Source organism: Gouania willdenowi, chromosome 8, assembly GCF_900634775.1.
Source record: "Gouania willdenowi chromosome 8, fGouWil2.1, whole genome shotgun sequence".
Classification (NCBI taxonomy): Eukaryota; Metazoa; Chordata; class Actinopteri; order Blenniiformes; family Gobiesocidae; genus Gouania; species Gouania willdenowi.
Window position 1 is genome coordinate 27346611 of NC_041051.1, and position 18408 is coordinate 27365018.

General features: G+C 38.2%; 1 protein-coding gene across 2 annotated transcripts in view; it reads right to left on the reverse strand.

Moving 5' to 3' along the window:
* Positions 1 to 2469: 2469 nt before the first annotated feature.
* grb2b (growth factor receptor-bound protein 2b) overlaps positions 2470 to 18408 on the reverse strand; it is a 37221-nt gene continuing 21282 nt past the window's right edge. Inside the window, exons 3-6 of one of the 2 annotated variants that reach the window (XM_028455855.1) lie at positions 10742 to 10839; positions 8106 to 8228; positions 6879 to 7047; positions 2470 to 4027 (exon numbers count right to left, since the gene is read on the reverse strand). In XM_028455855.1, the coding sequence (XP_028311656.1) occupies positions 3845 to 4027; positions 6879 to 7047; positions 8106 to 8228; positions 10742 to 10839 (573 nt within the window). In that variant the 3' untranslated portion in view covers positions 2470 to 3844. Of the gene's footprint in view, positions 4031 to 6878; positions 7048 to 8105; positions 8229 to 10741; positions 10840 to 18408 lie in introns of both variants that reach the window. The other variant, XM_028455853.1, reaches the window with a different exon arrangement.

Sequence of the window (18408 nt, forward strand, 5' to 3'; positions counted from 1 at the left end):
CACAACCGCGTTCGTTGTTAGCGCTGTGAGCCACGAATCCGTAGACATCCTCATCGTTTCCTCCTCAGTTCACAAGCGATGTTGGGTCTCGCTACATAGGCTCGTGTAGCATTAGCACGGAGTGCCAACAGCTGATGTGTGTAATCAATGGCTGTGGCTCCAAGCAGTGACTCAGTCCCAACACAGTCGTGCAGTATGCATTTACATATATGACAATAAAGTATAATATATATTCTATATCAAACCGCAATGTTTGTTTTAGCTGTAACATAGTTGGAGAGGGAGGAGCTCACATTCTAGGAGGCATGTATTAAGCCCATGATAGGAAGACAGAGGATTGTCAGGAGGAGGATTTTCCGGTAGGTGACATCATCTGCCCGGCAAAATCCAACTCGCCTGTTTAGAGCTGACTTTTTACAAAATGTGGAATAACAAAGGAGGAAACAGAACTTGTTCAACTTTGGCCCTCTGAATGAGGCTAAAGGGATGTATATCACTGTATTATAAAGTGATTTTTTTCCCATCATACCTCCCTTTTAAATCTAAACGATAAATATGAAATCTAACAAACAAAACAAAAAGGGGTTTATGGAAAAGTCAGTTTGAACAGGTGGGTTTTGAGTAATGATTTGAAGTTTGGTAGTGTTAGTTTCTAATGGGCGGTGGGAGTGAGTTCCAAAGGGTGGAGGCAGCGATGGCGAAGGCTCGGTCCCCCAAGGTCGGGCGGATAGTGCGGGTGATGGGAGTGAGGCGGTTGGTGTCGGCTGCCGAGGTTAAGTACAGAGGGGGAGGGGGTGACTTTGTGACCATCGACGAGGAAAAGTTCTGGACAGAGGGGACGAGAGATTTGGGGCTGGTGAGTTCAGTTTTATTGCTTTTGAGTTTGAGAAAGTTATTGTCCATCCAAGTTTTGACATCGGAGACGCTGTTAGTGATGGTGGAGAGGATAACTGGGGTGATGGATTTGGTGGAGATGTAGAGTTGGGTATCATCGGTGTAGCAGTGGAAGTGGAGTCCATGGCGACGAATGATCTGACCGAGGGGAAGCACGTAGATGGTAAAGAGGAGGGGGCCGAGCACTGAACCTTGGGGGACACAGTGGCTGACGGGGTAAGTGTGGGAGTTGCAGTTGTTGACAGAGATGAAGTGGTGATGGTCGGAGAGGTAGGAGGTGAACCAAAGGATTGCAGTGCCGGAGATGCCGACTGATTGTAGATGGTGAAGAACAGTATGGTCTATTGTGTCAAATGCAACGGAGAGGTCGAGGAGGATAGATAAGGAACCTGAGTCAGCGGCGTGGAGATAGTTTGTGATCGTAAGAAATGCCGTTTTTGTGCTGTGAAATCTAAATGTTATATTTTAATATATATGTTAAATCTAAATGCTAAATATTAAATCTGAATGTTACATTTAAATATAAATGTTAAATCTAAATACACCCTGTCCAGGGTGTACCCCCGTGTGAGATGAAGATAGGCAGAGGCAGACCCCCGCAACCCTAAAGTAGGACAAAGCCGGTTTGGAATTGAATGTATGTTAAATCTAAATGCTAAATGTTAAATGTAAATGACTTAACATTAACATATTTTTACAAAAAAAAGTAAATAATACATTTAACAGTGGATTTAACACCAATCAAGAGCTGTTAATATAATGCCCTAATTTGCTAATAACCTTTATATGAATGTTAATTAATCAACTGCGACAGCTGGAAAGGATAGGGTTAAACTTCTGTATAGTTTGACTTCATTAATCTTGTAATTCCAGTTCTGTTCCAATCAACTAACCGTCCAGGATTTATTTGACCAGTGCTTCACACGGTGTTGTTTGAGATGAAACTATCAACAATTTCTTTCCGCTTTGAAACATTTAAACACTTGAGAAAGCTGTTGAAAATATTGCTTCGTCACCTCCACCTCAGGAAACCCGTGAGTTCCTGCTGTAACTGTTTTTGCTGCTGATTTTATGATGACTTCCTCTCAAAGATAGACCTAACAAAACAAGTCACATTTTTTTCTTTTTTAATAATTGCATTTTATTAATTGAAAAAAAAAAAAAAAAAAAAAAAAAAAAAAAAAAAAAAAAAAGCAAAACCAAAAACTGTATCATTAGGTAAGACGAGGCCAGAGACACTTAAATAAGAAAAGTTCCATGTTGGTAAGGGAAAGGTGAGAAGGTGTTTGGATGTGGGAAGAAGAGGGGGAGGGGTGGGGGGTAGGTATAGGTAGGAGTGGATGCTTGGATTATTTACACTGTTTCTCACTGCAGGACTGGCAGACCCCGTAAAGGGAGGGGGCTCAAAGTAGCAGGTCGGAGACACTGAAACACCAGAGAGAAAGGCACTATCCAGAGAGAACGAGAAAAACACACTCCGATGACACACACACACACACACACACACTGGACCAGACTAGAAGAAAAACAAAAAAACAAACATTTGACAACCAAAGTGCTTGACCACACGCCGCGTTGGACAAAAACAAAGTGAAAATTTAATGACAACAAAATTTTGTACATTGCATGAGCTGATCTCTCAACTTGGAGCGTAAAAGACAATCTCTCAGTTTTGTGAAGTGTTGATCTGCAGATGATTACACAATGTGATGACTATCCAAACTCCGCCTCCCTGCTACGTGCAGGTATACCGAGGGGAGCGGATGCATGCGTGGAAGGAATGAATGCAGTGAGCTGTACAACATCCACGTGGTCAGATCTTTGTCTGATTTTTTTAAAATCCCTTGCCTGGTTGTGAAGTTCAGCTCTCCGACCGCGCTTCCCTCATGTTTAAACGTCTCAGTCTCAGCTACATTCACCACCCAGATAACAAATGGCTGCAATAAATACATTGGCTTTCATCAACAGGGCTTTGTAATACAGCTTCTGCAGCATTCATGGCTCAACTTTGCTGGTCATCGTTGCCCTTTTGACAGGATCGGTCACTGACCTACTGACTTTACAGACAAGAGAAACCTCTTCGAAACAGACCTGAAGCCCCTTTTTTTAAAAAAACAAAACAAAACAAAAACACAATGCTGAAGAACCCGAGGAGCCTCAGATTGAATTGACTACTCAGCACATTCTGGAGCTACTAGGTCATATGTGGACTTAACAGAAGATAATTTACAAATGGAGAAAGAAAACAACTCAATTTTGTGGTGGAGAGGTAAAACAGACAAACACATACAAATATATAATATATATTCTTAAAAAATGGATTCTCTCTATACTTGATTTGTTTAAACAGCCAGGGGCTGATGTACAACGCTCACGAGCCAAAGATCTTAAACTTGGTATTTTGAGTTGGTAATGGCATCAGCTTTCTTTCTTTTTGTATATTTTAAAACCACTTCTCTTTTTTCTTCAACATGTTCTTTTAAATCTTTTTTTTTTTTGGCTTTAAAAATGATTTATGGGTAGGCATATCATTCAGGTGAATAAAACAACATGCGGCAAAGGGGAGCATGAATGGAAAAGGGGAGAATGCTAAGAAGTTAGGAGAAGACAGACATGATTAGCTTCTTTGTGTTCAGATTTCCCTCAGACAGTTTGATCCCAGAGGGGTGTGGGATGGGATGGGATGGGGCGTTGGTTGTGGTGCCACCCACATGGCGACGCCTACGATGGATCTATTCCTGCTTTTATGCGTCTGTCCTCTCCTGTTGCTGTGGGATGGCTGAAAAGAAGCAGGGCTTGGTTTTGGATGGGTGGGTGGGTGCGGGGGTGGGGGGGTTGGTAGGGTTCGGTGAAGGGACTGATGAGAATGACGATGACTATTATGAAGGTGTGGATTGTTGTTGTTGTTGTTGTTGATGATGATGATGCTGTTTCACATGGCCTGACTAGTTTACATGTTCCGGTTTATGGGAGTGACGTAGTTGCGCGGGAACATGCCCGTCTGGCCGTGGCAGCCTCCTTTCCACCAGTTGGGATCGGAGTTGTCCAGGACCTGAATGAAGTCCCCGCGTCGGAAGCCAAGCTCTCCGTCCTCCTGGGGGTCGAAGTCGAAGAGCGCCTGAACGTATGTGGGCTGCTGGGGAGGAGAGGGAGGGAAATAAGAATGGATACAGAGTCGCTTAAAACTATATTTAAACACCAGGGTTTGGGGTCAATTATAATTGTATTCGTGTAATTGTCATAATCATAATCAAATTATGATTGAGTTTAGATAATTGACTTTGTAATTATAATTGCCACGAAAATTCTATAAAACTTGTCAATCATAATTTAATGCAAAACTGAGGAACCATGTTACAGTTCTACACATGTAGTTAACAATTATTAAAATATTTATGTCAAACTTTCCCACATTTTACCATTTAAAAAAAAAAATTGAAATAGAGGAATATCCTGACCCACACCAAAAATATTAAAACCTATATTTTCATTGTTTCGGAAGCCTAACTTGGTAACCAATAGATAGGAAAGAAATTAAATGATTGATATTTGTTTTTCGTGTAATTAACACCTGATTTAGGACCCGTTATTATTAGGGATGGGAACTGTTAAGAATTTAGAAATTCCGATTCCATTATCGATACTGCTTATCAATTTGATTCCTTACCGATTCTCTTATCGATTCTCATTGGGTGAGGGAATTAAATAATACAAATGGATTTGTTTGCTTTAACTCTTTGTTATATTATCTTTGTCTCTTTCATTTCCTGCACGAATATCAGCTCTCTTTTAATCCACCAGGTATTGATTGTTTTCACTGGATAATAATATATACAAAAGCGCTAAATAAAATTGATTCATTATTATCTTTATTACAAGATATGACACATTTTGGCTACAAACATTTGAGAATATCTACAGTGCTCCTTTTGAACAACTTGATCCAAAACTAATTCAAACATAAAACAAATAATTATTCTGTAAAAAAAAAAATTTTTTACCAAAAGTACAGCTGCACTTGTTATGTATTTAAACAGTAAAGCTTTAGTTTAGCCTTTGTTTACATTTCTATAAATGGACCTTCAGAGATGCCGTCCCCGTTGTTACATGTGACGTCATCAGCCATGTGTGTGTGTGTGTGTGTGAGAACGTGTGAAAGCGCAAACTAAAGACATCAGTACCAGTCCATCTCCCGTGTCTGATTACTTGTTATGAGGACATAAACTGGTGACGAGGTGTGTGTTCTTGCTGAAGTTTGTTGAACTTTAGCGCAAGTGTACAGAACCCGGAAGTAACTAGCATAGCAGCAGAGATGCTACAAACACAGCTGTGGGTGGAGGAGGTGGATTCTCTGCAGTGGACAGCAAACAACTATATGGTGAAGGAGCTTCACTTGGTGCTAGCATAAACACAATATACAGGACCTGGAGGAGTTTATCGTTATGCATTTGCGATGTAAGAGGAACCGATAAGCGGAATCTTCAGTAATCCAATTCCCAGTAATCCTAGGATTTGGATTACTGGGAGCCGGTTCTCAGAAAGAACCGGTTTTCGATTCCCATCCCTAGTAATCATAAGAGATGCGAACAGAAAGCTAACACAAGAGGGAGGTTAACTTTTATAGGGTTATTTATTAAAGGCTCAGTAACTGTGATTAATTGTAATTGAACTTTAGTAATTGAGAACATAATTGTAATTGACTTTCTGAGGACAAAAAATTATTGTAATTTAATTGTATTTGGAAAAAATGCTGGTCACTGTAATCACAATTGAATTGTAATTGAACATGGGTAATTGAAAACATAATTGTAACTGAAATATTTAAGTGAGCCCAACTTTGGTCCAAACCAGTGTGTGAGCACCAGTAATAATGTGTATATGCCTAAATTGGGAGGCTGTGTTGCTTCTTGTGATGATCACGCTTTTACTTTCTAACTTTGTATGCAAAATTGAAGAAGGTATAGCTTTTATGAAATTCATTAATTTCTCGGGAAAATTTCCATTTCAGAGAAATTCTGTCGTCTCAGCCTCTAGTCTGCACAAAGCAATCTGAATTCAGCGCACTGGTGTCGCCTTTTAGGACCATCAAAGGGTTTACGACCCCACTGGGAAGGACCATTATGCTTAATGACACACGTTAGTGCTGGAGAATCAAAGGCTAATGTCTCCACAAACATTACTACAGAGAGCTCATGAGCACTGAGTGACCAACGTGTGGTCAGAGCCAACGGTGCACTCGCACAATCTGCAGCATAATGGGAGCGTTTTGCCCTAAGTGGGATTAGAGAAAAAAAAATAAAGCATGGACGAGAAGGAGAAAGAAAAGCATTTAAGAAAAATATAAGTGAGCACATGAAGTCCTGTGTCCCACGTCTACACTTACGAAGCTTCGTAGGTCCATCATTCTATACGAAACCTTAAGGTGCACTTTCACCAAACGTGACTTGAACATAGTTGCACTTTTTGGTCGCTTCATCACGCCACTGACGTGACAACCAGGGAATAATGTGTGTCTGCGGAGCCGTCGGCAGCACTGAGAGGGCTGCTCACTTCTTCTCCGGCCGCATTTACAGCACTTATAGACACCGCCGCTTGTACTTAGGGTTTAAATGCTCAACCTACGGAGTTACTAAAGGATGAATATACCTAGAATTTAAAAGGCTCACTCAAGGTGTATGCTACTTTCATTTTGGCCCCAATAAGTTGAAGAAGTGTACAGCCCTCTCGCTGCAGTGACTGGGGAAAAACTCATTGCAGATTGGATTGCGACACAGCATCACTCAAAGTCGCTTGATAAGGTCAACATTTTCAACTTTGAACAACTTCCAGTGACTCAATCGCGCGAGTCTCGTTGCTTGAAGGGATATGGTTTGATGTCGCGTCATTTAAACTAATTTTGAATATAATCTAGTTGTCAGAGTTACTGACGTTGCGTTCTGCGTGAACGTACCTTTACAGTTTTCAGAGCAGTTGACGCCCCTTACCTGAGGAACCTGCTCTATGTCTCGCAGGAAGATTTGCTGATTGCGGGAAACTGAGGTGGAGCGGTGGTAGTCAACCAGCTCGTTGAGGGAGTTAAACTTCACCACCCATAAGAAATACTTTCCGGCTCCGTCACGAAGAACCTTGAAATGCTGGACGTCGTTTCCAAACCTGGTGTTGGATAGAAAATATTCAAGAAATCACATTTCATGCACATACAGTTTACAGCGATGTTCATCAGTAACAGTCTAGACTGAAGGTGGACAAAGTTCATTCTTGAGGGCTGCAGTCCTGCGTGTTTTCAGTCACTTTGCTGCCCATTATGTCATCATACAGCTTTGAAGAAGACCTGATGAGTCACTATCTGCAATCTGGTTTACTGGACCAACGAGACAACTACTACATGCAGGACAGAAGCTATCAAGGAATAGACATTTCCAGATCTTAGCATTAGCTTTTCATCAACCACACTATTTTTATAGCTCAAACAAAGGATGCACAACTTTCACAGATATCAGAAATTTGAATGATATAAAGGCCATTAACAGTCTCTCCCTGTATTTATACTGAATGAGTAAGAACATTAGAACAGTTCAAACACTTTCGGAAAATTGATCAACAACATTGTGAAAAAGTGTGCGTCCCTTAAATGTGGTGCAAATTGTTTCAATTTTTGTTACAGATGCTTACAACATCAATTGGAACAAGGCAAAATGCAACCTGGCAAAATGTGGCGAAAATGAACCACTAATATACGATAATGCAAAAATGATTAGTGACACAATTGATAATGTAGACTAGAAAAATTTGTGTCAACACGTTGTTTAATGTACCATTTATGAACTGCTGGGCAAAGTGTCACTTCACCATTTACATTGTGAAGAAGAATTACACAATAGAAGAAGAACCAACCTAAAATCTAAAAAGTTTGGGACCATTTTATTGAAAACGTATACTACACACCCTAAGGTAGAAGAACAAATGAATTCATATATAAGTTTTTCAAATGAATATGGAAAAACTGTAATGAAAACTTTTGACTCCCGCAAATTCAGCGTATGCATAAAACCTTTGAATTAGAAAATTTAGGTGAACTTTTGACCACCAGAGGGCGTTACTGAGCACACAGATTGAGGCTCTGCTGGTGATTTAAACCAGTGAAACTAAGGCTGGAAACTAAAGAAAAACTGAGGCGATATCGCACTAATGTGTTAGATATTAGTGCTTACTTGACAGACAAGGAGAAGTCGCCGGGTGCGCTCTCGCTCTCTCTGATGAGGAAAGCTCCGTCGTGCCTCTGTTTGTTCAGCATCTCCTCTGCTTTGGCGCGAGGGATCTTCCCAAAGAACCACCTGAAGGAGCAACAGGACAGGAGAGAGTTCCTCAGGGAGGCATTCATTTACCCGTGTGTGAACGATGTGTAATGTCAATTGCTGTTGGAAGAACTATAACTTTTTCAAAATCCTGCAATTTTTCCTCAAATTATTCCACAAAATATCCCAAAATTAAATAAAAATTGTTAAAAAAAACCAAACAAAATCAAAGAACGTCTAAGTAACTGACTTATTGCTTAGATATTGTTGATGTCTTCCATACTTTGTCTAATTTATAACTGGAAGTTCAAACTTGGGCATATTAATGTTGAAATTTGTCATTTTCTTGCCTAAAATCTGTGGCCCACTTCTGATCGAACTGGTCCATATTTGGCCCTTGAACCAAAATTAGTTTGACACCCCTGATGTAAGGCCTAAATCAATAAATTGAGGATATATGTGCAGAAAAAAAAGATATAAAAGGTTGAATTTGTTTGACATTGTTGGAAATGTTCTGTACATTGCATTGTGAGATATTGAGTCCTGTAGAAGTGTTTTTACTTAATTCTTCATTGCACTCCAACAGACAATCTGACAGTATAATGGACTGATTTCCATATTATAATGAAATGGTACCGGTTTCAACTTTAAATTTAGAAACACGTCTAACATGCAACACTATTGTGTGGATATGTTTTACATAGGCATATCCTCAGGGCATCCCATTATAACAGGTTGTGAATGTGTGTAACCTGTAGAGCAGACATGGGCAACTGGCGGCACGGGGGCAAATGCGGCCCTCGCTCTAATTTTAAGCGGCCCTCAAAGTAAACAAACAAAATGAGAGAAAAACACACAAAACAAAAGCAAGAATACATTAAAAAATACCAAGAATTTTAACATCGCAGAAAAATACACTGAAAGACAAAGAGAAACACAGAAGATGCTCCAAAAACACACAAAACTACTGCAGAAATGAACAAACTGACAACAGTAATACACAGAATTATTCAAAATAATCCAAAAATTACAATTACACAAAATTACTCAAAAAATATAAATTTTACAGGAAAAACACACAAAAAAGACAACAGAAATACACAAAATGCAATCATAACAAGCAAGACAACAACAAACATACACAGAATGACAGAAAAAAAGCAAAATGATGCAAAGACGACGAGAAAAACAAAAAAAATTACTCCGCAAACACACAGTACTAACAAACAAGCAAAACGACAACAGAAATACACAAACACTACTTCAAAAAAATGCAAAATGAAAACAAATACACAATATGACTGGCAAAAATATACATTTTACTAGGGATGTAACGATTCACTCAACTCCTGATACGATTCGATTCAAGATACGATACTCTCACGATTTATTTTACAAAATGCGACTGTAGACATATGATGACTGAAAAATATTCCTTTATTTTTTTGGGGAAAATACTGTATTATTTTCCTTTTTTTTTCATTGTCAAAAGAATCCCTTGATAAACTATATAAAACAATGCAATTTATTGCAATTTATTATTATTTTAAAATAAATCTTGAATGAAATAAATACAGGAATAATACAAATGAAGAAGAAGCCTACTAATAGAAATTATGGTTCTATAGTAAACAATGCAAAACTGTATAATAGTTCTTTTTCTTTTTAAAAGTGCAACTGAAAATGTATTTTGTGCCTTAACAATTGGACTTTATTAAAAAAAAAAAACAAAAAAAAAAAAAAAAAAACAGTCATTGCACTGATTTACATCAGATAATTGTTTGGACCAGCTAGGGGCGCTGGTAACCCAGTGGTCGGTTGGCATGCAGAGATTCTTGCAGTGAAGAAGAGATGCTATGCTAGCAGACAGAGCTAATAGAAAAACGTGACTTTTACAGATATTCACGTAATATTACAGATATCCTTTCGGTGCTCAAGGGGTAAGGAATCATTTATGAACATGTTTAAGAGTAGAAGGCGGCCAGAAAGAAAGTAGTAGCAGATTCTGCCCGTCGTCTCAGCATTTGGACAAGAGAAGGATAAATATATAAAAATATTAAAAAATGTCAATTTTCAAAGTATTGATGTCAATCGTGATACCTATGAATCGATTTTTAACTGCCTTAGGATTAATCGTTACATCCCTATATTTTACAGGAAAAACACACACAAGGACAACAGAAATGCACAATATGCTATCATAAAAAGCAAGAGAAATACAATAAAAACTCTGTTCATTCCTGTGTTAATGCTCAGATCGGTCAATATTCTAAATACTGACATAAATGTGCCCCTTGGATCAAACAAACCACATTTTTGTGGTCCTTGCTGTGATATAAGTAGCCCACCTCTGCTGTAGAGGATTAGTACATACTGCTCTCTCAATAATCAGACATTCACATACACGAATCCAACTCAGAATTCACTTTAAATGTACCACACAGTCAAAGATCTCAAGTCATCCGCTCCCTTCCAATCACCTGATTTCACTTGGATTTGTTCTCTTCACATCACACTTACACAGAGGAATGACACCAGCAGGATTTACTTACGGATGAGCTTTCATCTCTATGTAGTTTTTGGGAATGAAGCCATCTTTTCCATTTAACTCTGCTTTGTACCAGTTCTGATCACACTCTTCATTTAATACCTGGAGTCAACAGAAAAAGCAAAAACACACATGACAGGTTAGATGTGACACATCTAAGGTCAACATTGGATATCAACCTTCTAAATTAAGCTTTACAGCATTTCTTTTAATTGGTTTAATTTCCTGAGACAACAGCTAAAGTAAATACAAGCACTCCCTTAAACGATCAGCGTGCAAACATAATTAAACGTGAAATGCTTTAGGAAAACAGTTTTAATTGGAAAAAGATTCAAAGGCCAATTTGTACTGGGGCTGCTTTTGCCAATAAGGACCAGTTTACCATCTGCCGCGTGGATGGAGGCAGCTGGGTGGCTGTTAACACCTGACAAATGGCTGTGACGCAGGTGGGTGTAGGTAGTCGTGCATCCCCGATCAAAAAACCCTAAAATTAATGAGTCACTTGGTGTGTGTGTGTGTGTGTGCGCTTCTGAGAGATGAGTCACAATTAAAAAAAGAGAGAAGTGAGCAAGTAAATACAGTAAATGTAACCAAAGTGTAACTTTGCAGAGTGGCTGGTCTGATTCTACACGACTGAGTGAGGCAGAAATCTAAGAGGAGCTCAAAATGGAGCTGCCACTCTTCCAGATTGAGCAGAGCCAGGTTGGTGGTTTTAACCTCTGGTAAAGATGCCGATGTTTGCCTTCTAGGCTTTTTCCTTTAGCTCAGTCATGCAGATATTTTTGATAACATCAGCTTTTGAAAAATGCAATCCAATGCAATATTATCATTGAATCTGATGCATTTCCAAATCCCTCAAAATGATGCCGTGGATGGAGTGAAGCAGAACAAGACTGTTTCAGGAAGTGGATGGTTTAAAGCTCTAATGACCTTTTTTTCTTTTCTTTTTTTCTAAATCGCATACAGTGTAGACCTCATAGATCAATAAATCAAAAGTGAAAAATCGCCGCTCGAAAGTGTGTTTTCATATCCACTGTAAACATTGACATTGTCCGGAAAGTTTCATGCATTGCATTGTGGGATGTGGGGTCCCATAGACAGATGAATAGAAGCGTTTTCACTTCATTGTAACTATGATTTTTTTTGTGTTTGACCCAAAAAAAACATTTCAAGTGTTTTCATAGACTGAAAATTGCAGTAAAACAATGGTGGGTGTTTATTTTGGGGTTTACGGTTCGAATCTTTTTTGTGCGGTGAGGTGATATCACGAGGAATAACGGGAACAAACTAGATCAAAAATGTCAAGCAAACCACGGTCCTTGTCTGGCAAAGAAACACAAGAAGAGTAAGAATGAAGGAAATAAACTCCTATGCATCAGTCTACACCAGTGGTTCAGAGTTCTCAAACTTTTTTGGCTCAAGTACCCCTTTCTTTTATTTCTGAATCCAAGTACCACCTTTGTCCAACTACAACATTTTGCTTAGAAAACTATTTAAAAACAACTATAAAGCATAACGATGGAATGAACGAGTGATAACACATTTTAAAGAATGTCATTGATTAAAAGAGTGGTTAAAAAAAAAAAAAAAAAAAAAAAAAAAAAAAAAAACTGTATTTAGAGCAGTGGTTCCCAACCATTTTTGGATCAAGACCCAATTTTGGCATCAAGAATTTCTGGCGACCCCAAAGACAAAATTGTTTTTTGATCATGTTTGAGCTCAGATATTTTTTTTACTGCATTTTAGTTGAACTAGATTTAAATACAGTTGTTTAAGATTGTGTGTTTTCGATTAAAAAAAAAAAAAAGAAATAATAACTAAATCATTTCAAAAACCAATTTTAATTTTCAGAAATTTCAGGCGACCCCACAAGAGGCTTCGACCCCAAGGTTGGAAAAAATTGATTTAGTTGGTCCTGAATATATTAATAAATGTGGGACCAAGACTGAGACTTTATTTGTAAATTTTCCACTCTCTCTCAAGTACCCCTTGTAGTGCCATTGTGTACCCCCGTACCCCCATTTCAGAAACACTGGTCTACAGGACTCTAGATCGCACAATGTGTGAAACTATTCAAACAACGTCAATAAAGCGAATGTTTACATTGGAGATGAAATCAAGCTTTCTAGTGACAATTCCACCTTTTCCATCTTATTAACGAGGCCTTCACTATGTCTTTACTCTATCTGATCTGATAAAAAATGTTCTTCCCAAGAAGTTTTAAGTGAAAGCAGACAAAGAACAGAATCTGTGTATCGTTCATTAGTTTTTCATTATGTAACAAAAACATGAAAAACGAAAAAAAAAAAAAACAATCATTATTTGATATTTGTTTCCAAAATCAAAATGAAAAAATGGAAAACGAACACCTTTATTCGTTTTCTCCATTACCGATTGGCCAAAGTACGCGACCCGGAAGTGTACTCTCATTCGATGCTAACGGCTATGCTAACGGCAGTTCTTCCAATTGTGCATCCGAAACGTGTCCTTTTCGCTTTAGCTGGTGTTGGGCACAGAACCTCCTCATGGAGGATTTAGAGACTCCTAAGTGTTGCAGAGCTAAAGATATCTCGGAACGCTTCACACGCTGATACACGGATTGAACATCTTCGGTCACTGAATAGGACCCAACTTAAAATATTTTGAAATTGCAATCCATGAATGAGCAGAAATTTTACTCATCAAAACAACATTTTTAGCCACGGTATTTCCTATGACTTTGTTTCACCACTCTCTTACATCTAATTCAACATTCACTTATTTATTAAACGACTTTCTTTTCTCGTCTACCGTTTGCTCTTCCCTTTAAAATACAATCTTCAGCGAGCTGATCGTCAAACAGCTGTGCAATAGGTCCATGTGCAGTATGAATGTCCTCAGACTATTTGCTCCGGTGAGTGAGCACTATGCCAGCTGTCCCTCATCCGTCCCAGCTGCTAAGCCGGCGCAAGACTGGCATTACTAGATGAGGGAGTGGCTGAGGCCTGAAAAACAAGAGTAGACTGTAATCAGGGGTGAATGTCTGTGTGTGCGTGTGTGTGTGTGTAAAATGCGTGACAGAGGATTTACAGATAGTGAAGGAAAAACAGCACTCTGCTGCAGAGATGGGAGGGAAGAAGAAGTGCTGACAGGGTTAGCGTGTTTACTCTGGTCAATGCAGCGCTGTCTAAACCCAGACTCAAACAAAAGAGGCCGCAGCCTCTGGGTTGAATGTTGACACACCAAACGGACCTTTAAGAACCAGTGCTTGCAAAGACAGACACATCCAGTGCTGCTTGGCTCACTGCCATCATCCTGCACTTCTCTGCAGAGGCCCTTGGGAGCCACTGCATGTGAGATATAAAAGACGAGATGACGACCAACAGCCACAGTGTAAGCCTGTGCTCAAGACTAGTGCCAAATCACACAATAGCATGTGTGCTAAATAGGGATGTAACGATTCACTCAACTTTACTCACTCATTCGATTCACGACACTGGGTTCACGATACGATTCTCTCACAATTTTCTTAAACGTATACATAGTTTAATTATAAATAGCATCAAATTCTTTGTTTGCATGCACAGATCATGCCAAATATGAGGTGCAGCCCAGAACAAACTCCAGTCAAATTGGGTTGATGAAGAAAAATACAGAATTATAGTTTCACACAGTAGGAGGTGGTGCACGTCCAGTTGGGAATGCAAATTAGGATATTATTTAATAACACAGAAGCAGGTTAGCGCGTGTAGGAGTGTAGTTTAATCAATCGTATTATTATTGTAAAAAAAAATTATTCAAGAGCACCCCAAGTATGAACCAGCAGAAAGAACAACTTGTACAGTAAACTGTTTGCAATAAAAACATTGGAGGCAGTTTGTGAACCGATTGAAAACAAAGGCTCAACAGGAAAACTGAGCCAGACCACAACCAATAAAAAGAGAGAGTCAGCAATACAAACAAACGCTGTAAACACCGCATGTGTGACCTTAGGTCCAGAAAAAAGCCCAGCTAACATTAATAGTGTTTATTTTCGGTTTCCAAATCACTTTATTTAATGACGTTCACATCAGATAAGGTACTTAATATTGACCTATTCTTTCAAAAGTTTTCAAACACGAAGGTAATGCCCTGGGCTCAGTCGTGAGCAACATGTGATAGTGTGAACCAACGGCTGACTGAAGCATCGGCCTCTCCACAGCTCTCCTGCCCTGAGGCCGTTTGGGCTGCACACAGTGAGAGGAGGAGGAGGAGGAGGAGGTTGTGTTATGCTACTTTCTGGGAATGAAGAATTTATTTTGCAATGCAAGGAAAACACAGAAGCGACAAAGGCTGTCGCACTACAAAATCAGTTCTGGAGGTGGAAGAGTTGTTTAACACCGAGAATGAGGCTTTTGTGTTGTCAAGCATTGAGTCTGCTAAAGTGCTCCCATTAAATCAGACATAGGCAACTGGCTGCCCTCGCTCAAATTTTGAGTGGCCCCTAAAGTAAATGCACAAAGTGACTTGAAAAACACAAAACAGCAACAACAACAAAAATAACAAAAACAGCAACACAAAATTAGAGAAAAATTACAAACCTAAAAAACAACAACGAAAACATAGAAAACAAATACACAAAAAAATTCTCAAAAATGACACCAAAAATAGACAAATTGACTTATAACACACAAAACAACAAAACAATGAAATCAGAAGAAAATAAGCAAAATTACTTCAAAAACACAAAGTGAAAGTGAAAATGCAAAATGTGAGGAAAATACATACAACGACCACAAAAAACTAAACAAAACAATAAATTACACCAAAAACACATGAATTGACAACACAAACTCATTGTTCTTCCCTGTATTAATGCTCAGAACGGTCATTATTTTATAAATGCTGACATGAATGTTGATAATGTGGTGCTCCCATCACAAAGTCACATTTTTGTGGCCCTGCTGTATGGTACAGGTTGCTCACGTCTGCTTTAAAACCAACCTGATCAGATTTTAGGAGCCAATTCTAAATGGGTTAAAGACCTACCCACACATACCAGAGAATAATGGCAATGATTTGAACAATGAACTCAACATTAATTAGTTTTACCTGGTTTCGCGCTTGCCCGTGTTGCCTCTGCCCTATAACTAATAACTGTATTATACAGACTGTATTGAATATTGCTTTTCTTGTATTATGTTTTGTACAGTGCATATTTCCTCACTTTCTTGTTATTATTTTTGTTACTTTTAATCTTTTAAAAGCCTCCTGCGGATAGCTGTTGTGAATTAGCACATGTGCTAACACACTTAAAACAATACATCTGGGAAACTAATGTATTTGTTAATACATAAAAAATAAATACCACAGGCGACCAACAGACAAATGAGCTCTTGATATTTGGTAGAAGACTAACCTACATTGTATATACAGTGAATATTCAATTACAGATGAGACTAATATGCTCTCTCTTTCTGTCTGAAAACCTGTAAGCCAGAAAGCAACATGCTCTTTGGTCTGGTGAACTAATAAGCATCTAGTCTGTGACTAAAGTTATTATTAGACTAGAGCGGGTGTAGTAATACTGTTTGTTTAAGCTCATACAGATACCCTCAGATAACCCATTTTCCTCCAAAATGTCCACAAACTGCTGGCAATGATGAATCCCATTTTTAAACGCTCTCTCTATTTTATCCATAAGTGGTTCACATGCACTACTGATGGCAGTGGCCCCCAAACACACTGCCGAAGTCACATCTCTGGTGTTGAAATATCACGAGGAAAACGCTGAACCAAGCATAATAAAACTGACGACAAGTGGATCACTGTCCTCCTCGTCTGGCAAAGAAACAAGAATTTTACTGTAAGAATGAAATGTAACTTTTACGTGTTGGTGCCGTCTTTGCAGGCTTTTATGAGATTCCCATATCACACGATGAAATATACAAAACTCACAACTATTTGTCAACAAACGCATAGTTTGTGATGGATTACAAACTAATCTATCGAGAGTAAGCAATTCCAACCTTGTACATTTGTTTGTGAGTAAATTATCTTTGACTTATGAAACGTATCATTCCTAGTAGCTTTCAGTTTTGTAAGAGTCAGTGTGTGAGTGATTGACTGTTGCTGTGTGTGATGCCAGTCATTTAGAATAAATAAATTCTAAATAAATTTGAATAACTTCAACAATATCAAGTTTGTTTGATTTTGATAAACAAATAAAACAACAGTAAAATATATATTATGAACTTTTAAAGCATTTTAAAATCATTTTGAATAGAGTTACGGGTTATGGTTATTGTTTTACACAGTTTAATAGAGCTTTATTTACCAGCAAGTAGTTCCTACTGCATATTTACAAGTTGATAATTATTTTATTATTGTGCATAGTTCCTGCTATGAACATATATGTAAGCTACATCTGAATGAGGTAACCTTTTAAATAATAATAATTTAAAAAATTAAATTAAATAAAAATACAACTGGTTTACAAGGGTTCCCGAGTAGTAGGAACTAAGTTGTTTGCAATACATCAACCTCACACTTCCCATTAAAGTTGCATTTCACAATTTCATGATGATAAATATTTTGCATAACTGTTATATGTTAAGTAAACAAAAATATCTGGAGATTTCTTTTTCTAAAAAGAGAGCATTGTTTCAATGCCAGTTGGCTAAAAATTTAAATAAATCGAAAAGTTATAATTCTGAAAAAGTTATTTTCTTGTGTATTTACAGATTATTATTTTTATTACATATTATTCCTCAACAGGATAGGTAAAATTCAGGGACACATTTCACTGTAGGGTACGCGACTGCAAAAAGTTTGGGAACCACTGATCTACATCATCAAACCCAAACTGTTCCCACATAAGAGAATTTGACTTGCCTTGCTTGTTTACCAAATGTTTTTGATGCATTTCTCCTGCCATGTTTGTGCGTGCACGAGTGTTTGTGCGTGAGAGACACTTATTTCAGTTTATTCAGCTAAAGCAGTTTAAATGTGCTTTATAAATAAACTGTTTACAAAAATAATCTGATTCAATGATTAATCAATTAATTTATTGACAGATTAATCGATTATGAAAATAGTTAGTTGCAGCTCTAATATATATATATAAATTTTTTTTTAAATAAGTGTTTTTTCTTGATGAAGTTATTTTGTACTCTTTAAATGCAATAATCAAAATCGTCATCAAATTTCTATTAATTGAACACCCTAGACTGCATTATGTTTTATTATAAATTCATCTTTGTATCAATAATTAAGGCCCAAGAATCAAACATGGAGAGGCTGGATATCCTACTGATACGTGTGGTTATACTTTGTGGTCCATTAAATATAGCGTGTCGGAAACCAATAAGCAACCAAAAGAACTTTCCCCACTTTGATGTAAACGAGACGAGCACTGGCCTCCCTGCCACATCGATTGTTGAAACGGTTCACACGCTCAAAATATAAACGGCTGGCGCACTGTGGAGCATTTCCAATGTGAAAGCCACCAGAGAAGCATCAAAGTTCAAGGAATGACAGGCCGCAAGCAAAGGCAGAAAAAAACATTTTGCTGGGTTAGCACTTTTGCTTCCAAACCAAGTAGAGGAGACGACCACAGCATTTTGTCTGGCAGAGCCGGCTCTCTAGTGCTCAGGCGATCCAGCTTTGTACACGCAACCCCCTCCCTCACACTGAAGATCTATTTTTTGTCTT